At 43.2% G+C, this 27,350-nt stretch overlaps 1 protein-coding gene across 6 annotated transcripts in view; it reads left to right on the top strand.

Moving 5' to 3' along the window:
- CNOT6L (CCR4-NOT transcription complex subunit 6 like) overlaps nt 1–27,350 on the top strand; it is a 188,195-nt gene that overhangs the window by 124,025 nt on the left and 36,820 nt on the right. For all 6 annotated transcript variants that reach the window (XM_033963350.1, XM_033963321.1, XM_033963340.1 and 3 more), the window contains 4 exons: nt 2,694–2,783; nt 7,785–7,853; nt 14,969–15,126; nt 22,362–22,516. In XM_033963350.1, the coding sequence (XP_033819241.1) occupies nt 2,694–2,783; nt 7,785–7,853; nt 14,969–15,126; nt 22,362–22,516 (472 nt within the window). The remainder of the gene's footprint in view (nt 1–2,693; nt 2,784–7,784; nt 7,854–14,968; nt 15,127–22,361; nt 22,517–27,350) is intronic.

Genomic DNA, 27,350 nt, shown 5'->3' with positions numbered 1-27,350 from the left:
TTTTAAATATTTCTGGGCCATAGACCATAAAGTCTACCCGGTACTGTCCTTGGGTTCCAACTACTGGAGTGACCATCGGAAACTAACTCCAGTCCATTCAACCATCTTGTCATTTGCGGATACATACTGTAAAGTCTGCCCAGCAATGTTTTCATATTCCAAGGTACTAGAGTTCCAATCAGTGTCCTCCTAACCCATCCTATTCCAAATTGCCATATATGGAACATGCAGGTCTGCCCAGTATCGGCCTTAGTTCTTAGATATGAAAGTAAATTTCATTTTAGTTTAACATGGAAAGGTGGGCATCTAAATTTACTGGGGATGCAATATAGGTTTCAAATTTTTAAAGCTTTAAATTGTCATACCTATTTGTAGATAAGCTTTTTTTTTTTTTTTTTTTTTAATTTATTTATAAAATTTACACATTTATTATCAAGCATATCATCTTGTACAGAAAGTGAGATCAAGAAAACATAATAATATTATTTACTCTCAAACCTGAAAGCAATTCAAAATAATAAAGAAAATATACATCCTACCTTAATCACACACTAGTCCTCAAATTAGGATCCAAGATTAACGATAAGAGTAGAAATTAAATTAAAGTAAAACATTTTAACAAGAAAAATCACTTAAACTACTACTGAGAAGTAAGCTAATTATTATCACAATGATACAGATGGTTCTACAAACTCAAGACGTTTCGCAGAAAGGAAAGCAGTCAAGTGAGCTGGATCTACAAATACATATTTCAAGGAACGGTATCTTATGACACATTTACAAGGATACCTAAGAAAAAATAAACCCCCTATTTGAGTCACTCCTGGTTTTAACATTAAGAATTCCCTTCTTCTCTTCTGAGTCTACATCAGGAAATATCTGGATATGAAAACCCAAAAAGTCCTTGGCCCTATTTTTAAAGAAAAGTTTAAGAATCCAATCCTTGTCTGGGGCCAAAGCCACAGTCAATAAGAGAGTGGCTGGAATAGCCAATTCTCTATCCGATTGCTCTAACAAAGTGGAAACGTCCAAGGGTTCTTTCTGTGGTATTCCTTCATCTTCTTTCTTTTGAGGATCCTGATTTCTTATAGGTAAATAGTAAATCTTTGTAAGAGGTGGTAAGGCATTTTCAGGTATTTTAAGAATTTCCAGAAAGTATCGCTTTATCATATCTCGTGGAGAAATTGATAATACTTTAGGAAAATTAATTAAATGCAAATTATTAATCCGAATATTGTTATCTAAAGCTTCCAATTTTCTCTTCATAATCGTATTATCTTTAACAAATAAATCTTGGTTACTCTTAATTGTTTTTAAATTCTTCTTTTCTTCTTGGATATCTAATTTCAATGATACAGTCTCTTCCTTTAAAGTTTTTATCTCTTCTTTCTGGATTTGTATTTCTTTGTCCAAATTTTTTACCTGTAAGTTAAGGGCATTTCCAAAATTGGACACTAAGTCCCAGAGAGAGTCTAGAGCAGGGGTGTCCAATGTCGGTCCTCGAGGGCCGCAGTCCAGTCGGGTTTTCAGGATTTCCTCAATGAATATGCATGAGAGCTATTTGCATGCACTGCTTTCAATGCATATTCATTGGGGAAATCCTGAAAACCCGACTGGACTGCAGCCCTCGAGGACCGACATTGGACACCCCTGGTCTAGAGTGACTTCAGAAGGTCTAACAGGAGAAACAAAAATTGCTTGTGTCATTAATAAATGTTCACTCGGCTGTTTTACCTCTCCAGAGCCTTGATCCCCTTTAGCTGGAGTTGTTCCTACCGCCGGTTTTTCTAAAAGGAGTAATTCACTTTCAGCTGTCTTCAATTGCAAGCCCTCCGACATGCTGGCCTCTCGAGAGGATAACACTTCCTCCTCCGGCATGCTCTCCTCTCGTGGTGAGCTTGCTCCCAGCGGCAACGGCTGCAAGGGCGGTTACCTTACGTCGGGGCTCAGAGAGACTTCTAGCCCAAGGGAATTCGCCGCGGCACTACTCTCTGCCGGCGCTCCCAGCGGGCGATTCCCCGACGAAACCTGCTCACTCAAAAGACGCCTAAAAATGGCATCCACTGCAGGCAGAGGGGTCTCTGAGCGTCGGGAGGCACCACCAACGCTTCTTCCCCTTCTCTTAGGCATTTTTTCCGAAGGTAAGCGAGACACTCTTAAGCGTCCACTCAGCAGCAGCAAGCGGCAGCCATCTTCAAGCTTTATATTTTTATATTCATTGAAAAAGTTTTTCATATTCATCTTTCTGTATATATTACTGTTATGACTGTGACTATTTGGGCAGTGGCCCAAGTTTTATCAAGAGAGATGGAAATAGTTTCCATTTTTATGTACTGCGACAATTAATACTCATTTTATATGTGTGCATGTGTTTATTTTTAAATCTTTTTAAAAATTTCTGTATATTTTATGTTGGTTGAGCATAGATATGTTCTAGTTACAGTTATTGTCAGTGTATACCCTTAATGAAGCTTGTTTTAGTTGAAACTTGGCCACAATAGGTGTTTTATCTTCTCAACAAACCTATTTTTTTGAACTATTTGGTTCTATTTCTTTGCCTCCATTGTTGGATTTATAGCACTAGCCTCTTTATATTTTATTCCATTAATAAACCATAGCTCTGCAAAAATTACTGTTGAGGTATATTGTTTGTGGGTAGTAATTCTTAAATATTTATATCTTTTTATGCAAAGGCAATCCTTTATCGCAAGATATTTTTGGCCTGTACCAAGAGCCAGATGGAACACGAAAGCTACTGAACTACATGCTTGACAATCTAGCAGGTAAATAAATCCATGTGTGTTAAAATATTTGATTTAAAATACACACAGTAAAGAGTTCTTATAGCTATGTTGGTCATTGAAGAAAAGTGGTAGTCTCATGCACTGAATCAGTAGAAACGAGTAGTATGTATTCATTACCATGCATGCAAGTTCCTCAGATGAAGAACCTTTTGTGATCTCAAAGGCTTATCTTTGTTTATGCAACAAAAAATGTGACCTACAAAGATTCTAGAACATCATGAAGAAAATGGGCACAGTATATAGCTTAGTTGATCTGTTCATTGGAGATGTTAGGGGTGATCTGAAAGCACCTAATGCAAACTTCAGTCATTAGGGACCTGCTCTTATTATATACACAATCATGAAATAAAAACTAAAATTAACAACATCTGCTGACATTTTGAAATTATGGATTGCTGTTGCAGAGTGGGGTTGAAAAGAGAGCAAGAAGTGGGTATGGATATATTGGCAGATTGGGCCCAGAGGGAGATGACAGATGTGGCAGCTTGTAGGTGAATATGGGAGCGAAGTAGAAGCTGGTAGTACTGTCTGTCTGAGACAGAGGTGCTGATTCATGTATTAGTAACCACAGAATGGAAATCTCCCTTATAGACCTCCTGCAGTTGACTTGCTGGTACATCATGCAGAGCTTTCTACTACTGAAACAAATTTGAATGATGTGACACAGTCATTTGTTGGAGAATGTATTCTGGAGCATCAAATGTTGTGTAGTTACTAGTTAAGAACATAAGAAGTTGCCTCCGCTGAGGCAGACCAGAGGTCCATCTTGCCCAGCAGTCCGCTCCCGCGGCGGCCCATCAGGCCTAATTGCCTGAACAGTGTCCCTGACTAATTTTGTAACTGCCTCTAATCCTCTAATCCTATCCCTATAACCTACCTCTACCTATCCATCAATTCTGCATGTTTCAGAAGATTTGCTTGAATGAGCAGTGTAGCACCTTCTGAAGTTTTGTGGGGTAGGAATTGGGGACAAGTGGGGTAATTTGCCCAGGTTGTAGCTCTAAAGGGACAAAGCTGAATGATAGTAACGAAACAGAGTTAAAGGCTGCTTAGCACCGGCTGTGCCCACACTTTAGTTTTGGCCCTGGCCCAGGTGGAACTACAGACTACAGTGAAGAGAGAAATTGGCATGGAATGATGGGGAAGAGGGAAAGACTGATGAAATGAGGCAGAAGAAAGGCAACACAGGCTGGTATGAATGGAAAAGGAAAAAGACTGAGAGCAGGGTCAGGCTGGATGAGGGGGAGTAAGGTGAGGTAGGTAAACCGGGTGAAAGTGATTTAAAAGAAAAGAGACCAGCTGACGTGGATAGAGAAAGAAGTGGTAGAGAGACTGAAGATACGTGCAAAGTTTGGGGAAGGGATGCAACAAGCTGAGCTTGGGGAGGAAATAAAGGTTGGAAGGAGTTGTGGGAAGGTGATGGGGAAGAGGTAAAAAGCTTAAAAAGTAGTTGTGGAGTTCCAAAGAGGCATGCAGATAGAGGAGAGAGAAGGGACAAGACATTTTGAAATAGGAACTGAGTGGTAAAAAAAACCAAGAAATGGAACAAACAAATATAACTCAAACCAAAGGCTAAAAGTAGAATGACAAGTGAGGTGATCAAATTTGCAGATGACACAAAACTATTCATAGTTGTCAAAACATATGAGAACTGAAAAAAGTGCAAGCAGATCTTAGGCATTGGAAGACTAGGCATCCAAATGAGAGATGAAATTTAATTTAGACAAATGCAAAGTGATGCTCATCAGGAAAAATAACCCAAATCATAGTTACCTGATGCTAGAATACATGTTAGGAGTCAGCACCCAAGAGAAAGAGCTGGGTATCATTCTAGACTCTATGCTGATATCTTTTTGCCCAATTTGTGGTGGCTATGGCAAAAAAAGGAAATAGGATACTAGGAATTATTAGGAAAGGGATGGTAAATAAGACCGAGAATATTATAATGCCTTTGTATTGCTCCATGGTGTGTCCTCACCTTGAGTATTGCGCACAGTTTTGGTTTCTGTGTCTCAAAAAAGATATAGTGGAATTAGACAAGGTTCAAAAAAGAGCACCCAAAATGATAAAGGAGATAGATAGATCTGTCATATGAGGAAAGACTAAAGAGGTTGGGGTCTTCAGCTGGGGAAAGAGACGGTTAAGGGGGGATAAGTCTGAGGAGGAGAGTATGGTGTAGTGGTTAGAGCTATAGCCTCAAAACCCTGAGGTTGTGGGTTCAAACCCTGTGCTGCTCCCTGTGACCCTGGGCAAACCACTTTATCTTCCATTCCCCCAGATACATTTGATAGATTGAGAGCCCACTGAGACAGATAGAGAAAATGCTTGAAGTACCTGTATGTAAACTGCTTTGAGTATGTTTGTATAACTACAAAAAGGCAGTATACAAGTCTCATTCCCTTTCCCCCATAAGATTGAGGTCTACAAAATCCTGAGTGGTGTAGAACTGGTAAGGGTGAATCAATTTTTAACTCTTAATGTGGGAAAGGGATTAAGATTTTTCACTCTTTCCCAAAGTACAAAAACCAGGGGAAATTACATGGGAATACTTTTAAAACAAATAGGAGGAAATAGTTTTTATTCAAAAAATAGTTAAGCTCTGGAACTCTTTGTCAGAGGAGGTGGTTACAGCAGTTAACCTAGCTAGGTTTAAGAAAGATTTGGACAAGTTCCTGGAGGAAAGGTCCATAGTCTGCTATTGAGACAGACATGGATTGGCCACTGTTGGAAACAGGAGACTGGGCTAGATAGACCATTAGTCTGACCCAGTATGGCTCTTCTTGTGTTCTTAAGTGCTGGAAAATTGATTATTTTGGTTTAGCTTTAAAGCAATGCTGACCAAGAGAATTTGGGGAGGATTTTGCCAAAGAGGCAAAATTAAACCATGAAAAGGAGGGGAGGGTGTGTGTCAAGATGATGGCATGATGTCGATGTGTGATGTGAAGGTTCTCCGTTTGGCTTACCCTTGACTCTTCTAAGCATTTTTTAATTTCAGCATTTCCAGCAATGCCTCATACAAAGAGCAAGGAGGTGATTAAGGCTGTTCCCTTGTCGGCCCAATCATTCTCCATGGCACAGCAAAGGATTTAGCTATCGGTGCTCTGGGGAAGTTAGCCTTATGTTGCAGCATAGAGAAGGAACACATGCTGCTTTGGGGTACAATTTCACTCCCCATCTGGATTCCAGTTCACCATTGTGTCCAGTGGCTGCCATAGTGGCAAGGAAAACCTATTAACTCCAGCAATGGTGGCACAGGCTCTAGGCATGGGCCTTGAGCCAACAGGCTTCCCTGGTAAAATTGAGACACTTCGAGCGGATAGGAATACCGTGGCTTCTGCGGCAGTTTAATTATTATCACCACAGATGCTTCCATGATAGGCTGGGGAGCTCACTTCAATGGCCTACACACCCAAGGTGTCTGGTCTTCTCACAAGAAAGCAGTCCACATCAATCTTTTGAGAGCTTTGTGCAGTCCAAAATGCCCTTTACATCTTTCAAGATTGTTTACAGAATCTAGTAGTCTTCATTCGCACCAGCAATCAAGTTGCACGTTCTACTTGAACAAACAAGGAGGCACAGGGTTTCACCCTCTCTGCCAGGAAGTGATACAAATATGGTCCTGGGCAGTTGCTCACAACATCCTGCTCAACGCAGTTTATCTGGCAGGGAAACAGAATATCTTAGCAAACAAACTGAGCAGACTCTTTCAACCTCATGAATTTTCTCTCCACACATCTATCTTGTGTCATATCTTTTCAAACTGGGGAACCCCCAAAGTGGATCTCTTTGCTTCCTCCCCACAACAACAAATTTCTACCCTTTTGCTCCAGACTCTACACTCCCAGTCGTCTAGACTCAGATGCCTTTTTCCTAGATTGGAGGGACCTCTATGCATACCCTCCAATATCTCTTGCCAGGAAAACTCTATTTAAACTTCACCAAGATCAAGCTACCATGATTCTTATTGTGCTCCGTTGGCCACTTTAACCATGGTTTCCTCTCCTCTTACAGCTCAGTGTTTGGGAACCCATCACACTACAGTTGTTTCCAGCATTACATAAAATGAAAGGTCTCTCCTCCATCCCAATCTGTGTTCGTTAGCACTCACAGCAAGTAGATCTTATCTGCACCAGTGTCAGCTGCTATTGAAGCTTCTAGAGAACTTTCCACACAACAATTCTATCATTTCAAATGGACTCACTTAACTGTCTGGTGTAATCTCTACTCCCTAGATCCAATCATTTGTCCTCTGCCATCCATTTTGGATTACCTTCACCTTTCCAGTTGTGGACTCAAGACTTCTACAGTACATTTCTTCTCAGTGCTATCTGTGCCTTTCATTCCCCATTGGATAAGAAACTATTATTTGTGCATCCTTTGGTTTCTAGATTTATGAAGGGCCTTTGCTATACTAAGCCTCCACTCAAGCCTCCTGCCATTGCCTGGGACCTCAGTGTCATTCTCTCCATATTGATGGTCTTCTTTTGCTTTTATTACATACAAATAGATCTCAAAGATATTCATTGTGGAAATCCTGTAAACCAGGCTGGGTTAAGGACTTCAAGGACTGTTTTTGAGGACCCCTGTCTTAAGATATTGAGGAAGAAAGTTGTGTGACCTTAGCCTTTGTAAGATACTATGCACTCACTTGATCTTCAACCCAAATAATATATCAAAATAAGTTACTTTGGATTCCCTTTACTAAGATGTGCTAACAATTAGCATGCACTAAATTCAAGAAGCCCATAGGAATAAAATAGTCTTCTTAATATTTAGCACACTCTAATCATTAACACACCTTAGTAAAAGGAGCCCTTTGCTATTTGCCACTAATATTGCCTTAAAAGCCATCTCCTTTATCTTAATTTCAGGTTTTGGCATTTGTAAGCCACATTTTATGGGTTCTTTGTTGAAATTCATAGATTTTAATTTTAGTGATATATATTTAGAAATAAAATGAACATATATCTTCTTTTTTAGTTCATCCAGAGCAGCTTCCTCAGAGGCCATGGATTACACTGAAAGAGAGAGACCAAATTCTGCCGTCAGGTAACTGCTGTGTATTCCATTTTGTTTGTTAAAGTTTTGACCTTTTTTGAAATATGTCACTTTGGGGGGGGGGGGAAGCTTGCCAAGTTCAGCTTTCAAGGGCCATAAAAGGGGCCAGATTTTCTGAACATCTCTAATGAATATGCATATGAGTGGTGCATGTTGACCAATTCAATTGTGTGCAAATCTCTCATACACATTTGTTTATTAAATTTGATTTAAATTACTCATGGTATAGTACAATAAAAAGGTAAATTATAATATCTTGACAATCTGGCCTGTTTGCAGCCCTTGAGGACTGAACGTTGACAAGCCTGTAAAAGGGACACGAAATAGATTGCTGGGAAGGGAAAGAGGTTATTAAACCTCTGGATCTCCGTCCACTAATGGTGGTCAAGCTGTCAAGATAGAATCTCAGGGCACTAAATATTACAAATACTACAAGTTAAAAAAAAAAAAAAGTTTTAAAATGTTAGAAAGTCAGGTTCTTAGGTGGCATGCATTAAATATTAATGCTCTCATGCTAGGGACCAAGGAAATATAGTAGAAAGATATAGAAACATAGAGTATGATGGCAGAAAAGGGCCGTCGGCCCAACATGTCTGCCCACTCAAAAGAACCCTCTCCTTAAAAGAACCCTCCCTCTAAGCAATTCCCTTAAGTGAGCCCAGATGTTTATCCCATCGTTTCTTGAAGTCGAGCATGTTGCTGGCCTCAACTACCTGACGTGGAAGGCCATTCCAACGATCAACCACCCTTTCGGTGAAGAAGTACTTCCTGATGTCACCATGAAATCTCCCACCCTTGAGTTTGAGCAGATGCCTCTTGTTGTCGTAGGAAAAAGGATATCTTCCTCCACCTCATATCTTCCTCCACCTCTGTACGGCCTGTAAGATATTTGAACGTCTCTATCATGTCTCCCCTCTCTCTGTGTTTCTCAAGAGAATATAACTGCAGCCTGCTTAGACGTTCTTCATATGGGAGATCCTTGAGTCCTGAGACCATCTTAGTGGCCATTCACTGAGCCGATTCCATTCTCTTCACATCCTTTTGATAATGTGGCCTCCAAAACTGAACACAGTACTCCATTTGTGGTCTCACCATGGACCTGTGCAACGGCATTATGACTTCAGGCTCTCGGCTGACAAAACTTCTTCGGATGCAACCCAGAATTTTCTAGCCTTGGCTGAAGCCTTCTCCACTTGAGTGGCAGTCTTCATATCTTTTATTTATTTATTTTTTTAAAATCTTTATTCATTTTCAAATCAAACAATAAGTGCATAAAACTGTATCATAAAAATAGTTTCAATATAGCACTGTAATTATCTAACATATGAACTATAATAATGTAAAATTCCCACCCTCCCCCCTTCATCCCATGCTCAATTAAGGTAGAATATGCAATATTATACAACAATATTATAACTTCTCATATTTAATTACATCCAAAATCCACCCTCCCCCTTTGAGTGTGCTACATAAAATTGGTTCATAGACAAAACCGCCGAAGACAAAGGTGCGCGCCGACAACTGAGCGCAAGACGGAATCGTGCGCCGAAGAAAAAGAGTGTTTTTAGGGGCTCCGACAGGGGGTTTTGTTGGGGAACCCCCCACACTTTACTTAATACAGATCTTGGGGGGTTGTAACCGCCCTCATTATACTGGAAACTTAACTGTTTCCCTGTTTTTTAGGGAAAAAGTGAAGTTTTCAGTAAAATGTGGGGGTTACAACCAGTGTTCCCGCTAAGCTGCGCTGGCGTGCGCTGGCGCACAAAATATTACATCGCAGCGCACAAGTTTCTCGTCACAGCGCACGGCGTACGGCAGATGGCAGGGCGGCGAGAGGAGAATCGGGCGAGTTGGCTCATAACTTGCTGGCGCCCGATATTTGTAGCTCACAGCGAAAAAAGTTTGCTCACAACACCCGCCCGCTTAGAGGGAGCACTGGTTACAACCCCTCAAGCCCCCCACAACGCCCCACAACGCGGCGCAATCTGTATAAAGTAAAGTGGGGGGGTTCCCCCCCACCCCCCGTTGGAGCCCTTTAAAACAGTCATTTTCTTTGGCGCACGCCTCCGCATTGCGCTCAGTTGTCTGCGCGCGCCTTTGTACCGGTGCGCTTTTGACCTGACACCCATAAAGCTAAGAAAGAAAAGAAAAGGAACAGAAGGAAACAATGTCTATTCATCACAATATTTTTCCAATGGCCCCCATATCTTTGTAAAGTTATTATATGTCCCTTTTTGTACTGCTATTACTCTTTCTGTCTTAAATATATGGCACAACGAATTCCACCAGAATGTATAGTTAAGATTCTTATGATTTTTCCAATTATTGGTAATATGTTGAATGGCTACCCCTGTCATAACTAATAAAAGTTTGTTGTTATGTGACGAAATTTGACTCTTTTTTCTCATAGCCATTCCAAATAAAACAGTATCATATGTGAGCGCAACATGATTTTCCAATAAAGAATTTATTTGAGCCCAAATTGAATCCCAAAATGACTTAATGAAGGGACAATAATAAAGTAGATGGTCTAATGTCCCTGGTACCAGATTACAATGCCAGCATTTATTAGACTTGGAACTATCCAACTTTTGTAATCTAACAGGGGTCCAAAACACTCTATGCAACAAAAAGAACCAAGTTTGTCTCATAGATGCTGACACTGTACATCTCATCCTCCAAGACCAAATTCGTGGCCATTGAGATGCAGAAATCTGATGCTTAATCTCAATGCTCTAAATGTCTCTTAGACCACACTTTGGTTTTTTATTCAAGTATCCAGATAATAATTTATACCACAGTCTTCATATCTTTGCTAATGATTACACCCAGGTCCCGTTCCGCGACAGTTTTTGTTAAGGTTTCACCATTCAGGGTGTATGTTCTGCTGGGGTTACCGTTACCAAGGTGCATAACCTTACACTTTTTGGCATTGAAACTCAGTTGCCAAGTATTAGACCATTGTTCCAGTAAAAGTAGGTCCCGCCTCATAGTGTCGGGCACGGTTGCGCTGTCAACCACGTTGCATAGCTTAGTGCCATCGGGGAATAATGTAATTTTACCTCAAAGTCCGTGAGGCAGGTCTCGTACAAAGATATTAAACAGTATCGTACCCAAGTCCGAGCCCTGTGGCACTCCACTGGTCACTTCCGACGTTTCTGAGGGGGTACCATTTACCACCACCCTCTATAGAAATAGTCTTACTAATATAAGACACCACTGATCTGATTAAGAATACTTCCTTGATACCTTGATTGCACATAATGTGGCCAATGAGTATAGAAATTGTACCAGTTTTCATGTATGCCGTGTTAAGTAAAAAAAATTTTTTTTTTAAATACCCCTTGCCAGCATTTCTCTTTGTGGAAGTGCATTCTATATCTTAAGCTCCAAAAAAGGAAGTTATTTGGGATGATGCAGCTACAGTGAAGATCACTACTGAGCAAACTTGATAGTTCATTGGTTCCGCTGTATAAAGGACTTTGATTGTTTTCCCAGGTCAGTTTTTCTAAGAGGAACATAAGAAGTTGCCCCTGCTGAGTCAGACCAGAGGTCCATCTTGCTCAGCGGTCCGCTCCCGCGGCGGCCCATTAGGCCTAGTGCCTGAACAGTGGTCCCTGATTAATTTTGTAACTTACCTCTAATCCCATCCCTATAATCTACCTCTACTCTTATCTGCTGCCCATATTGGTCATTCTGGAGGCAGGGAGCACAACCCTAGGGAATGGAGAAAAAGTTGTGCTCATTGCACAGTGGCAACACTTACAGCCAGTTTTACAAAGCCACGCAGCAACAGCCCCAAAGCCCTTTAAATCTCTATGACTGAAGATTCCTTAAAGGGCTCTGCTGCATAGCTTACATATAAGGCCTGTCACCAAAGTGACCAGATTAGATCTAAAATTGAGAGGGGGAACTTCTAGGACGTTATAATAAGTGATTTTGGTGCCAGCTCTTTAGTCCTGGTTCTGATTGCCAGAAGCCCAGAGGAGGAGGATGAAACAGCCTCCTTCTCTCCCCCATCCAAAAAAGCCCTAGAAATAAATCTGAGACTAAAAATGTACTTAACTTACCTTGTCATGAGAGTGAGGTTCATTCATGTCACAGTATACCAAAAATACAGATTTTAGAATGCTGAATTCTTATATACCACCTAAATGCTGTACAGCAGGGGTGCCCAACGCGTCGATCGCGATCGACCAGTAGCTCAGGAAGGCAACTCGAGTCGATCGCACTCGTGTTGCCGTCCTGATCTACGGGCCGATCAGCCTTCCTCTCCAGTGTTCTCCCTAGGGCCTTTTAGCTGGGCGGGCCGCCCAGCTGTCATCTGCTGCTGCTGAACATTAAACCCCCCCCCCCCCAAAAAAAAAAAAAACCGGCTTGGAGATTTCAGCCCCTAGCGAACTTATGCTCCGGGCTCTAACGTGTGCGTACAGGCTTCTCTTCTCTTCCCTCCGAAACCGGAAGTTATGTCCGGGGAGGGGGGGGGGGAGAAGGGAAGCCTGCACGCACATGTTGAGAGCCCTGAAGCAAGCGTTTGCTACGGGCTAATAAGGGAGACAGGTTAGTGAAGCATTTGTTCTTGTTCCTGCCGGGTCCTGCCTACTTTCTGTTTCCGCGAAGGCAGGACCCGGCAGCATTTCCCCCAATAGGTTGATCACGATCTTGGGCTGATCAGCCTTCCTCTTCCCGACGGCAGAATTGACATCGGGGAGAGGAATGCTGGTTGGCCGAAGCAGGGAGAGCTTGAGGCCTGTTATTGGTGGCGTTTGGGTTCTGATCCCCAATGGCAATGGCAGTGGCAGTGGCTTGGGGGAGGGTAGGGAGAAAAAGAAAAAGGGCAGGCAGGGAGACAGAAGGAAAGAAGAGAAACAGAAAAAAAAGAAAGGGAGGCAGAGAGAAAGAAAGGGCAGGGAAGAGGAAGGAAAAGTTGGGGGAAGGAATGAGGTCTGCAGGAGAGGAAGCATACAGGCTAAAAGAAGGGAAGAAAGATTGGATGCACAGTCAGAAGAAGAAAGTGCAACCAGAGACTCATGAAATCATCAGACAAGGTAGGAAAAATGATTTTATTTTAAATTTAGTGATCAAAATGTGTCTGAATTTATATCTGCTGTCTATATTTTACACTAAGGTCCCCTTTTACTAAACCGCAATAGAGGTTTTTAGCGCAGGGAGCCTATGAGTGTCGAGAGCAGCGCTGGGCATTCAGCGCAGCTCCCTGCGCTAAAAACTGCTATCGTGGTTTAGTAAAAAGGGAGGGGGTATATTTGTCTATTTTTGTATGGTTGTTACTGAGGTGATAGTGCTTAGAGTCATCTGCTTTGACCTCTTTGAAAAACCCTGAAATAGGAATGATAATTAACATTTTCTATGTGTACAGTGTGCTTTGTGTTTTTTTTTAATTTTATTGTTGGTAGATCATTTTGACTTGGTCATTTAAAAAGTAGCTCGCAAGCCCAAAAAGTGTGGGCACCCCTGCTCTACAGAATCAAAGTGATGTATGTTAAACTAAAATCTACATATATAAAAACATCTGGGTGGGGAGAGAACCTCACCCTCCTTGCATACACTTCTCAGGTCTAAGTATGTAACTCTGTCAGCAATAATGCTTTCCCCCACCAGCCACAATCCTACTTGAACAGCCATGCTTTTTAAACATTTTATAGAACTGCTCATTATTGCACAACTGTGGAGTCGCTACTGAAAATACCCTGGTTAGTTTGTAGCTGTCTCAGTAATAGCACCACAAAAAAAGGCCCCTCTGATTTGATTGCAGCTGCCAGGAAAGGTACATATTGATTCAGTTTCCTGTCCAAATAAACAGGTCCCTCACTTTGCAAAGCTGAAAAAGCAAAATAGAGCAGTTTAAACCTAATCCTTCCCTGAATCTGCAACCAGCGAAGGCAGCTAAGCAAAGGAAGGACTAAAATCCACATGAATTGATTTTAAGGTCAGCCTGGTTTAACCACACACAATCTGTAACAGTCTAGAGTTGGAAGCATCGACATCTGCACCATCAACCTAAACATGTCCGATTTGCTAAAAAAATGGATGCCTTCATAAGGTCCTCAATTTCCCAACTGTGGGCTAGATTCACAAAGCAAACCGATCGTGTACCAATCAGTTTGCGACCCCTTAGCAACCCTGGCTCTATTCACTTACCTGTCTTCTAACCATCCTCCGATCCGTGCATGCAAATGAGGGTAACGTCATGCAAAGTAGGCAGGGATGTGATTCACTAAACAAAACCCTGCAATACCGACTGGGCTGGCCGATCAAATAAAAGCGACTTCTGAGGACCAGTCGCTGAAGCCCTTTGCGACTGCCCTGCCTTCTGCAGCCCTGCTCTCTGCCCTGTCAGTCCCGATCTCCTGCTGCCCCGAATGCCTCCTGCAGCCACGAACGTGCCTGCCTGCCTGCCCCAACTCTCCCACCCTTCCCCGCACTGCAAGCCCGTGGTTTTAACCCGTAGGCTTAAGCGGATTAAAACCATGGGCTCCCAAAAGTTCCTGGATCGCCTATTTTAAAAAATCTATGCCAGCCCTGAGGAGGTTTCCTGGCTGCGCTCAAATAGAAGAAGAAAAACCCCCCCAAAAAACCCAACTCCGACGCCTCAGAGGTCCCGCACATGCTCAGACCATCTACAGATGGTCTGTGCATGCGTGGGGATCGCTATAACGCGATCCGTGCCTGCAGATGGGGGCTTTCCTCCGATCGCCCTCATCTGCATGTTGGAGTTTGCTGAATTCGTCGGACCTGCTCGGATCGGGCCCAGATTGGGCCCGATCAGGCAGGTTAGTGAATCCTGGCCTATGGCACATACAGTACTTGCTATCTGCCTCTGATCTGTAAACCTGCAGTCTAAATACCATCCTGAATTTCTTATCTCTTTCATCAACCCACTTGAGAAACTAATCTGAGACAAGTGTAAGAGTGTGTGTGTCTTTTATTTAAGTTTAATTTTTTGCTTTGTTTTGCTACCCTGACTTAACACAGTAACAGATAAAGACAGATAACACTGAGTGGAGGCTGTTTTTTTGTGTTGCTTTGAGTAATGTACAGTATTTAGCCTGCACTTATCAGTTTTCTCCCTCATTTCGTCCCACCAGCCTCATTCACAGTCATGTGTTACAATGTGTTGTGTGATAAATATGCCACCCGGCAGCTATATGGCTACTGCCCCTCCTGGGCATTAAACTGGGAATACAGGAAAAAGGGAATCATGGAAGAAATCGTCAACTGGGATGCGGATATCATTAGCCTTCAGGTGAGGGTTCCTGTGCTTCATTTTCTTTGAGCTTTGGCATGGGATTGAGTAAGAGAATCTCTATACCCTTTCTCACATAGGTAGTTTTTCAAAATGTGCTATTCACATGTGGAATGAGCCTTCAGGACAGTTTGCAGTCAAATGAAAGGAACATTTTTAGCTTTTTACCCATGCACAGTATGTTTGTGTTATGGTTTCTTTAGTAGGAGAAACAGGGGCACCCAGGATATCCTAACACTCATGCACAAAATGCTTACTAATGTTATGGTCGGCTTCTTAACTAGTGAGCCATTGTACCTATCCATGTAGTGGTTCTTTTCTCCAGATTGGTAAATTGGCTTTTGCCCTTTATCCTGGAAGATCTACCTGTTCTGTGTGGCGAGATAAAAGTATGCTGTCCGTGAAACCAGTACAAGTTCAGCTCCTGACAAGATAAAGATCAAGATCTTTCAACTATCGAATATTAATGTCTTATTTTTTTCCCTTCACTTTTTGGGCCTTTTGACAATAACAGTGGGGTAGTCAAGGGCGATGTGTATTTCACATTTTCTGCATACTGTAGAGTACACAAAGGTTAAAGTCCTCATTGTATAGTTTTGTTTCAACACTCAACTTTATAGAGACCTTTGTGTAGGTAGAATGTGTGACAGCCAGAGGTCAATATGCACTGACATTGTAATCCACAATATTTTAACAAAACTAGATTGCTTTTCGGTGTGTATGTATGTGTGTCTGGTATAGCATGGGATTAGCATGGGGAAACAGTCCCCCCACCACCAAATGTTATAGGTGCTAATGTTGATTTGGTTCTTACTGTTCCCACTGCTAGCTTGACCTTCTTATTCTCCTTCCTTCTGCCATCCCTCACCAAAGCAAGCAGGCAAACTGATGGTACCACAGTACCCAAAAGCTCACAATCTATCTAATGTACTTGGGGCAGTGGAGAATTAAATGTCTTGCCCAGGGTCACAAGGAGCAGTGCAGGGTTTGAACCCACATCCTCAGGATGCCAAGGCTGTAGCTCTAACCACTCTCCAGATCAAGGGTTAAGGGTAGAAAAATAACCTTTTTCTCTACTCACCAAAAAAGCCATGAAGCAAATAATACACTCAAACCACAACTTTACAACCCACAGAAAAAAATGCAGGTATAAAGCATTTAACATTATTTAAATTAGAGAAAGGAAAAAAACCTCAGAACCCCATCAGAACCAAACCCTGAGCTCTCTGGCTGGAAAGGGTAATTTAGGCTCAAAAAACTCCTTCCACTTATCATGGTTGAATAAGCAGTCTCTAATGACCATCAAAGGTATTTTCTTTAAATTCATAAATTTTATAAAGTTATATCGGACAAAAAATGTTCAAAAATATTTTATATGAACACTTATCTTCATATCAGAACATGCATCAACTCTGCAGAACCTTTTGAGCATGTTAAGTTGATGCCAATTTCAGTGCGTTCTTACCTACCCTGATGCAGCAGTTAGTGAAACACTGGTCACTGTTGGTGGGACTGAGTTGACGTGTATTCCACAGTGAAGATAGGCGTTCATATAAAAGGGTTTTTCTTTAGCAACTCTCTAGACCGGTATAGGTATCTTACAAGCGGGTATATATCTCATCGTGACCAGTAGGTGGAGACTGAAACAAAACTGTGGAATAGTACATAATAGGTGCCTTTCCCTATTCCTATCAGTCTTCTTTCAGTCTCAGCAGGTGTGAGGAGCTGTACCCATCTTCCTTGGTAGGGCTGTTGGAATTTGTTTAGGGATCCTGGCCCCCGTTTCTGTGCCGGATTGAGCTTGGGTGGGCCCTGTTTGGGGGTCCGTCTGACCTCGGGGGTGTCAAACTCGACGGGTCTCATGCTGGTTCCCTTCTCCCACTTTCCTCTACCTCCCCAGCATTTTTTTTGAGATGCCTCAGCAGTAAGCCTTGTGCCCTAATTCAAGCAAGGCATATTGCTTTGAGAGCCAGAATGTTCTGTGGAAAAAAAAATCCAGTGGTAGTGTCGGTTTGAAGGGTTGCTTTCCCTTTAAATTTGCTGTATTTTACTGTATTTTTCAACTAACCGGCACTTTTTCTTCTAGCTATGTCGCGTATGGAGCAATTGAGGGATTCCCTCTTAGCTGTTTCTTTAACAGCTGATGCCAGCTTGTCTCCTTTAGCAGCTGAGACTGTTCACGCTTCCCAGCCGCTACAAGCTCTGGAGGGGTTGTTTTTGGCGGGAACTTTGCCATTTTTACAGGCAGGCCCCTCCATTTTGTCTGCAACCTCAGGTGGCCTTCCCCCTGTATTGGAAACACAGGGGCAGGTTTCTGCTGGGTCCCCTGCTGTGGCAGGGAGTCCCCTGGGGTTTTTTCTTCTGATTTTATTTTTGCTTTGTGCAGAGCCTATTTTCAGGCGGCTGGGGTCCCTTGTGCGCCCAGGGGGTGTCGGGGGAGGGGGGTGTCCCTCCGCACCCCCTGTGGCTTTGCCTCCCTCTACATCTTTGGCATCCCCTCTTCCTCTTCCCTCATCCAAGTGCCTGAGGGTGGCTTGTGATGAAGGTTTGTGGTCTGAGGAGTGTGTCGGCCTGGCTGAGGACCTGGACCCTTTTGAGGAATTCCAGGATCCTCTCAAGGGGACAGCCACTGGCAGCGGGGCAGCAGGTTTCCTGATTTACGGCAAAGAGGTGTCCATGGTGCGCCTTTTTTAGAGGGATGTGCTGCCAGACCTGATTCAGTAGGTCTCCTTGGTGCTGCATTTCGAAGAGGTGCCACCGGAGACCCCACGTGTGGGGGACCCTCTTAGGGGGATCCGTGCTGCTTCCCACTCTTTTCCTAAGTATCAGATTATTCGGGATATCGTCCTGGCGCAGTGGAATATGCCGGAGGCACCATTTCGGTTAGCGTGCGCCATGACTCGTTTGTATCCCATCCCAGAGGGGAATAAGGATACCTTAAAGTTGCCAGTGGTGGACGCGGTGGTCTCAGCGCTTGCTAAGCAGCATACCGTGCCTGTTGAGGGCGGTTCTGCCTTACAGGACTCTGAGGAGCGTAAGTTAGAGCCCATTTTTAAACAGAATTTTGATGTCTCGACCTTAGGGGTCCAGGAAGCTATTTGTGGGGGGCTGGTGGCTTACGCCATTTTTTGGTGGCCCAAGTGTGTCCTGGATCATGAATCTAATTACTAGTCCTTGGTGGATCAGGAGGTGGCAAAGATTGGAATGACTGCCTCGTTTCTATACCGGGCTGGAGAGGCTAAAAGAAAGTAAATTAGCAGGTAAGAACCTAATTTCTCCATTAAATGTTTTTATCAGATTATAATGTTTTGAAATTTATGAATTTAAAGGAGATAACTGTGATGGTAATTAGAGACTGTTTGTTCTACCATGGTAAGAGGAGGTTTTCCTATAAAGTAATTACGTTTTCCAGTTGGAAAACTGAAAGTTTGCTCCTGAAGGGGTTCCAAGGCTTCTTTCCTTCTTCAAAGGCTTCTTTCCTTCTTCTAATTTAAATATTAAATGTTTTTTACCTGAATAGCTTTCTCAGCATCCATTACATAAACTTTCCTTTTCTTTAAGTGAAGTGAAGTATAATTTCAGGTAAGTTATTTTATGTTTAAATGTGTTTATTAATTTTCAACGTGCATGGAAACAAAAAACAGCCATAGCAAAAACATAACAGGATACTTACATATGTGCACTTATACCAAATCATCCCTCCCAAACCCTCTTTCCCCCCCTCAACAGAAACCCAAACATAAAAAAAAATCCCTGAGTACAAGAGGTCAACAGACAAACCAATTACAAATTCAAGAGTCTACTCCGGGCCATAGGAGTAAGGGTCAGCCAAAATCGCTCCCAAATCACAGTAAATCATTGGCCCGGTCCAGTGTCAAGATCAGTAAAATGTCTACGTTCCAAAGAAGCATGTATGATCATCAATGATTTCCATTGCCTATAAGTTGGGGCATCACTGGTCAGCCACTGTGTCAGTATAGCCTTCTTTCCAAGCAACATTGCTGGAGCCAAGAAAGCTGAAAGGCCTTTAGGTTTAGGAGAAACAACATCATAAAATCCAAATAATGCTCTGGGAGTCGGGGACCACCGCCGGCCCCAAAGAGAGATAATATAAGACCCCAAGCAGTGTCAGAAATGAAGAATACAAGGGCAGAACCAAAACATATGTCCCAATGATGCATTTGCTTGAGGACATTTAGGACATTGAGGACTCTGAGTAATGCCCATCTGGTAAGCTCTTATGGGCGATATGTAAAGGCGAAGAATAAACTTTAACTGCAGTTCCCAGTGTTGAATGTTGGAGGATACCTTTCTCAAGTTTCTTACAACCTGCTGTATCTGATGAGAAGTAATAATACATTGTAAATCCTCAGCCCAGGTTACCGCTAAAATATCAAAGTTGGGGCCAGGTTGACTGTCACGAATGCCCACATGATGGAAGCGAAGAGGGATCAATTGTGCAGATAAACTAAACATTTCAGAAAGAGTCTCATGACAAATGTCCGTCAAGTGATGAGCAGGCAAAGATCGAATATAATGACGGACTTGAAAATATGCAAAAATGTCAACATCAGAAAGTCCAAATGTACGCTGTAATGAAGCAAAAGAAGCAAATCTCTCCTCTTCTGTATACATCTGAAAAATATAACATAACCCCAAAGAGGCCCATCTCTGAAAGGATATAGAGTGTATACCTGGCAAAAAGTCTCCATTCCCTTGAAGCGTGAGAAAGGGAGAAATCTTTGGGGACATGTTCAAACATCAGCATACCCAACGCCAGGTCTGTCTCGCAGGGGCAAATATAGGATATTGTGCCACCACCAGACGGAAGGCCAGGGCCACCACATGTAATAAATAACTAATATGGTAAGGAACTAACAATGACAATTCTATGGCAGTGGCAGAAAAATAAGAGGAACCTCAAAACCAATCATTAATATGTATCATTTGACAGGTCATTGCATACCACTGAATATTCAATAATCCATACCCCCCCCCCCCCCGTTCTCTGGGGAGGCAAAGCCTATGAAAAGTCATACGCGGCCTCTTGCCACCCAAGACAAACCGCTATAGCCCTCTAGTAAGTTGGACCCGAGTGGTACGAGACAATAAAAGGGGAAGTACTTGAATCGGTATAGCCATTTCGGAAACAGCACCATATTGTACAAGGCCACTCGGCCCGCCAATGATGAGGGGAAAGCCTGCTCAGGTAAGTTATTTTAAAACTTTTTTCACAAGACCAAATTGTAAGTGGGCCCAAGGCTTTCTCGAGACAAACATTCCCTCCCACTCTCATTTCAATAGAGGCTTCTAACCAGTGCATATGAGGAAGTTAAGAGGAGATAGGCTCCAGAGTAATCTAAGGAAATACTTCTTTACAGAAAGGGTGGTAGATGCATGGAACAGTCTCCCAGAAGAGGTAGTGGAGACAGAGACTGCATCTGAATTCAAAAGGGCCTGGGACAGGCACGTGGGATCTCTCGGAGAAAGAAAGAGACAATGGTTACTGCGGATGGGCAGACCAGATGGGCTATTTGGCCTTTATCTGCCATCATGTTTCTATTTTCTAGGCGGTAAGGGCTCAAATGCTAATCCTGTTTAATCATTTAAAGTGCAGCAACGTAGGTGTTTGGATTAACACAGAAATGCCCACTCTCTTTCCTAAACACAGTCCCTCCCAGAATTTTTAAAAAAAAGTTTTTTAGCATGTGGTTTTGCTCACTCACATTCAGAATTCATCGACATCTCGCGCTAAACCCTTTTAAGCTGTGATGGCACGTGCTAGAGAAAGGACATAGTAGAACTACAGGACATGAGGTTCCACTGAGGTAGACTTAGAAGTAACATCAGAAAATACTTATTTATGGAGATGGCTATAGATATGTGAAATATTCTGGAAGGGGTGGAATTCAAAAACGTGCAATAAATGCAAAGAAACCCTGTATAAAATGAAGAGGGAATCAAAGGAAGACTTAAATGACTTCACATGTAAGCAAGGCATAGAAGGGTGTAACGTGCAAAGGGTGCAACCATACACAAAGGCAGGTAACTTATGAACATACAATTCTAACCACCTTATAGGGCTAACTAGGTGAACCATACAGGTCTTTATCTGCCATTATCCAATTTTCCTGGTTATTTTTTCCTTCTTTAGCCTTTACCTCCTGGCTACACAGCAAGTCCCTTTTTGCACCCTTGGGTGTGATGTTCAATCTTGCGCAACTATCCATTCCTTCATTTTTACCTTTCTCTCCTCTTACAGGTTAGTCATTGCTCTGATTCCTAATTCTCTCTGCTTTAATAGGCATTATTAATGTATTCACTAACTGTGATTATTTTATTCCTGATCCTTGACTGTTCATTTTTGATTTGTGGTGTTAATTTTTCTTGGATACTGTAATTATGTAAAGGTGAACTCTAAATATGTTAATTTTATAATTTTAAATCTGATATACTGCTCCAGCTAAGTAAGTTGATTGTGGTGCTGAGCAGTGACATTTTTGCAACAGTCCCAGGATCAGTTATAATTTTTCTTCCTGTCATGCTCAAGAATTCAAAAGAAGGGTTGAAGGATTCAAGTTTCAAGTTTAATAGATTCTTTGATTTGTTTGCATAATCCAATTTCAATGCGATTTACATCAGTTAAAAATTAAATAAAATAATAAAATCCACATATATGACAAACACTACTAATTAACAATAGAACATTAGGAAGGGAGGTTGCTCTTTTTCTGTGGTACAGCCAAAGCGGTTTACATTTATTATATGCAAGTACTTTCTCTGTTTCTAATGGGCAATAGAGAGTTAAGTGACTTGCCCAGAGTCACAAGGAGCTGCAGTGGGAATTGAACCCAGTTCCCCAGGTTCTTAGTCCTTTACCCAAAACATTAGGTTTCTCCTCTACTTAGTATCAGTGTCTGCAACAAGAGAAAGAGAGAAAAAAAAAAATCTTAATAGAAAGGTAGGTCAGTAGATGGCCAAGAAGTTATAAGGAAAGATTTGTGTGGTAGTAGACCTGGTATAAATTTAGCCCCCTTGTCTTCTAACAGTTTCATTTTAATGTCACAGCTGCAGAATCTTCCTGGGTGGTGCTGTGATCTGTTTTATAGCTGTTTGACATTATGTAAATCCATATGAGATGTTTCTATTTTCATTGATCAAAATCTTCAGCTCTTTTTGTGTCATTTTATGTTTACTGCTTTATGTGCTGATTTTTTTTCTTCCTTCTTCCACAGGAAGTAGAAACTGAGCAATACTTTACCCTCTTTTCCCCTGCATTGAAGGAACGGGGCTATGATGGGTTTTTCTCACCAAAGTCACGTGCCAAAATCATGTCTGAACAGGAGAAAAAACACGTGGATGGCTGTGCAATATTTTTCAAGACTGAAAAGTAAGTGGTAAACAGGTTTTAATTCAGTTTTAAAAAAAAATAGAAATGATGGGATTTTCTACTCCAGATTTACCAGTGAATTTTTTGCACTGAGATAAATTACATGCATTATCCCAGAACAAGCAGGCAGCATATTCTCACATGTGGATGCCGTCATCTACGGAGCCCGGTATGGACAGTGAAAAGTGCACCGGCACTTTAAGCTTAGACTGCGTCCCTTACCCAAAGCAACAGAGGCAGCAATGAAAACAGACTGCTTGCAGCCAGCCCCAGCATGGCCTAACGCGTCACTTCCAATGCAGCAGAGGAAAGGCCCTGCCAGGGGTGAAGGGATAATTGCGTGCCAGACACCAGCGCGCCGACAAGCCAGCGCTGACAATTCGGTGCAAGAAAGAAGCGCACCGCTGGAAAACTTCGTTTTAAAGAGCTCAGACGGGCTGTATGTGGAGGAAACCCCCCCCCCCACTGTACTGCATCGTGTTCGTGCTGCCATTGAGGGGGGTTGTGGGGGGTGCAACCCCCACATTATAGAGAAAATGGAACTTTTCCTGAAAAAATCAGAAAAAGTTCCATTTTCTCTATAATGCCGGTTTCAACCCCCTAACCCCTCCAACATCAGCGCAAACACTATGCAGTAAAGTGGGGGGGGGGGGGAGGTGGTGTGTGTTCCCTCTAAGCTGAGCAGGTGTCCTCCAGCTGCATTGCTACCACTAGGGGGTGGAATATTTTCAGTCGCTAAGGACAGGTATGTTCCCTGGAGTCCTGCAGAACTTGCCTGTCCCTCACAATTGAAAAATGTGACAGTAAAACAGCACCCTCTATTGGTGAGACTGTGGGTGGAGGACTCCTGCTCAGCTTAGAGGGAACCCCCATTCACACCCCGCTTCAGAGCTCTTTAAAATTCAGGTTTTTTTGTGGCGCGCTTCTTTCTTGCGCCGAATTGTCAGTGCTGGATTGTCGGCGCGCTGGTGTCTCGCGCGCAACAGACTATGAACTCTGCCAGGTGCTGGCTGCAAGCAGCCTGTTTACAGTGCTGCCCAGCTGCCACTGCTGCTTCGGGTAAGTGAGGGTGGTCCAGGAGGCCAGACCTTGGCGGAGAGAGGAATGACAGACCGGAGGGGAGGGTGGATGTTTTAGGATTACAAGGTAACGTTCTCTCGTGGTTTAAAGGCTCCCCACTTTCATCTACTTTATTTAATGTGTATCTCTCCTCTTTGGGTCTTCATTTGAATGAATTGGGTTCAAGACTGTTTAGTTATGCTGATGACATCACGATTATTATTTCTTGTAATACATCTTTGTCCCATATCACTCAGATGATTGAATCTATATTGAAAGTGATGGATTCATGGATGCAGGAATTTAAGCTTAAATTAAATCATGATAAGACCAAGTTCTTTGTTGCATCTCCACATAAGATTTTACATGAACCATCAATTACAATAGACTGAATACCGTATACAGTTAATCCGATGATTAAAATACTGGGAGCTGTTATTGATCAACATCTGACCATGAAAAAGCAAATAGATGCTGTGGTACAAAAGGGTTATTATACATTATGGAAGTTGCGTAACATAAAACCATATTTTGAGTTTTCTGCTTTCAAACTTCTAGTTCAATCATTGTTGTTGAGTCTTCTTGACTGTTGTAATATAGTCTATTTAACATGCACCAAGAAAGAAATGGCTAGACTTAGATTAAATCAGAATAAGGCAGTGAAATTGATTTATGGTTTGAGGAAATATGTCCATGTGACGCCCTTCTATCGCGAGTTGCACTGGCTTCTGGTGGAGGCTCACGTCTTCTTTAAGTTGGGTTGTCTTTGTTATAAAGTCGTGTATGGTATTGCTCCAATTTATATAACTGACAGATTCCTTATAGCTTTTTATAAACATAGAAGAGGATCACATGCTTTGTTTCTTTTTTCATCTGTTCAGGGTTGTGAAAGCAAGAAATCTTTGGATCATACATTAGCATTCCAGGCTGCTTCCTACGATAAGAAATTTTGACCTTTGTTGAGTAGCGCTTGTTCTTACAAACATTTTAGAACTCAATTGAAAACTTACCTTTTTTCAAAGTACCTGGTGAATTAATTAATATGTTTCTTATGTATGGGGATAATGGTGGACAGGTCAATGAAGCCGACGGCACAGAGCGCAGCGGCTGCTAAGAGAGCGAATAGAATGCTAGGTATAATCAAGAAGGGTATTACAACCAGGACAAAAGAAGTTATCCTGCCGCTATATCGGGCGATGGTGCGCCCACACCTGGAATACTGCGTCCAGTTTTGGTCGCCATACCTTAAGAAGGATATGGCGTTACTCGAGAGAGTTCAGAGAAGAGCGACACATCTGATAAAAGGGATGGAAAACCTTTCATACGCTGAGAGATTGGAGAAACTGGGTCTCTTTTCCCTGAAGAAGAGGAGACTTAGAGGGGATATGATAGAGACTTATAAGATCATGAGGGGCATAGAGAGAGTAGAGAGGGACAGATTCTTCAAACTTTCAAAAAATAAAAGAACAAGAGGGCATTCGGAAAAGTTGAAAGGGGACAGATTCAATACAAATGCCAGGAAGTTCTTCTTTACCCAACGTGTGGTGGACACTTGGAATGCGCTTCCAGAGGACGTTATAGGGCAGAATACAGTACTGGGATTTATCCCAGGACAAGCAGGCAGCATATTCTTAACGCATGGGTGATGTCACCGACGGAGCCCCGGTACGGACCTTTTTAACTAGCAAGTTCTAGTTGGCCGCACCGCGCATGCGCGAGTGCCTTCCCGCCCGACGGAGGAGAGCGTGGTCCCCAGTTTCTTCGTTTCCGCGGAGCGAAGAAGACGCATGTGTTTCAACGGCCGTTGAAATTTCAGATTTTGCCTTCCCGCTCGCGAAATTCTTCCTTTTTTGTTCTTTTCCCTTCGGGTTTCTTTTTCGTTATTTTTTTGTAAAAAAAAAAAAACAACAACTTTATTTTCTTTTATTTTTCAGGCCGGCCCCAGCGGGGCCTGTTGCCACCATACAGGCCTCCGGTTTTGATTTTGCGGAGGCCGTGTTTCCCTTCATGCCCCCTCAGCCGGGCTTTAAGAAGTGCCAGCGGTGTGCACGCCCGATCTCTCTCACTGACCCGCACAATTGGTGCCTACAGTGCCTGGGTCCAGAGCATCGGGCTGACACCTGCACCCGCTGTGCTACTCTTAAAAAACGTACTTTAAAAAATAGACAGATCCAACAGAATATCCTGTTCGGTACCGGGTCTGCCATGGAATCGGCCACGCCGTCATCGGCACCACAAAAGTCGGCACCGACTACTTCGACGATGACTGATCCATCCTCGGGGTCGCTGGCACCAGGTAAGCCGGCTAAGAAGCCTTCCACTTCCCTTGAGCGCCCTCCTGCCACACCGGCGACGCCGGTCCTCCCGGCATCACGCTGACCCCGCAAACGCTCCGCCCCGATCTCGGTGAGTGCCTCGTCATCGGCTCCTCATCGCCGGGGCATGGAGCGGCACCTATGGTACCGAAAAAAAAAAAAAAAGCGGTACCGGTGCCTCCTCTGGACGACCGCATTGCGGCCATACTCTATAGTCAATTGCAGGAACAACTTCAACAGCAACTCCAGCACTTGTTGCCCGCAATATTGGCCCCGCTCCTTCCGGTACTGGACCGGCCCGAGCCTCGCACCATACCACCGGTGTCGACACCATCGGTACCATTGAACACCTCCATGCCGGTACTCGCGGCTGAACCACTTCCTCCTCCGGTGCAACCCCGCTCTGATGCAGACCCTCCCCGACATCGAGACCGACAACAGTCCCCCTGTGACCAGTACCGGCACCGGTCTTCTTCCCCCGGTACCGTCTCGATGCGCTCTGGCAAATCTCTCTCTAAGACTCGCCACACTGAGCCGTCCGCACCACCGTCCCGTCCCGTGCACACCGACGTCAGGGACCCGGACTTATGGGAAGAATCCCCACCTGGTACCGATGATGAGGCTTCATCAACAGACGAGGAACCCTCGATGGTCGATACCAGTTCCAAACCTGAACAGTCCTCGTTCACAAAATTTCTAAGGGAAATGTCGGCAGCTCTATCTATCCCTTTAGAGTCCGACTCTAAGAAATCCCAGGCTTTCCTTGACGCCTTGGACTTCGAACAACCTCCCAAGGAATTTTTAAAGTTACCCGTACACGACATCTTACGGGAAACTTTTTAAAGAATTGGGAAAACCCCCTCATGGTACCGGGTGCCCCTCGAAAACTGGATAGTTTGTACAGGGTCATTCCTATCCCGGGGTTCAATAAACCTCAACTGCCCCATGAATCCCTTCTTGTGGAGTCCACCTTAAAGAAAGCCCAGGGTTCAAGTGTCTATGCCTCCACACCTCCTGGCAGAGAAGGCAGAACGATGGATAAATTTGGCAAGCGCCTTTATCAAAATTCCATGCTTGCCAACAGAGCTAATAATTACACCTTCCACTTCTCCTTCTATCTGAAGCATTTGGTGCAACAACTCTCCTCCATCCAAAAGTACATCCTTGAGCGTAAGATCCCGATTTTTCAACAGCAAATTTCCAGCTTACTCCAACTCCGGAAATTTATGGTGAGATCCATTTATGACTCTTTTGAACTGACCTTTCGAGCCTCTGCCATGGCTGTCGCCATGAGGCGCTTGGCCTGGCTGCGGGTTTCTGACCTTGATATCAATCACCAGGACCTCCTAGCCAACGCACCTTGTCTTGGTGATGAACTCTTTGGGGAGTCCCTGGACTCAACTACCCAGAAACTCTCGGCACACGAGACCAGGTGGGATACCCTGATCAAACCCAAAAAG

The sequence above is a fragment of the Geotrypetes seraphini genome, chromosome 1 (assembly GCF_902459505.1).
Source record: "Geotrypetes seraphini chromosome 1, aGeoSer1.1, whole genome shotgun sequence".
Taxonomy (NCBI): Eukaryota; Metazoa; Chordata; class Amphibia; order Gymnophiona; family Dermophiidae; genus Geotrypetes; species Geotrypetes seraphini.
This window is presented reverse-complemented; position numbering and strand designations above follow the sequence as displayed.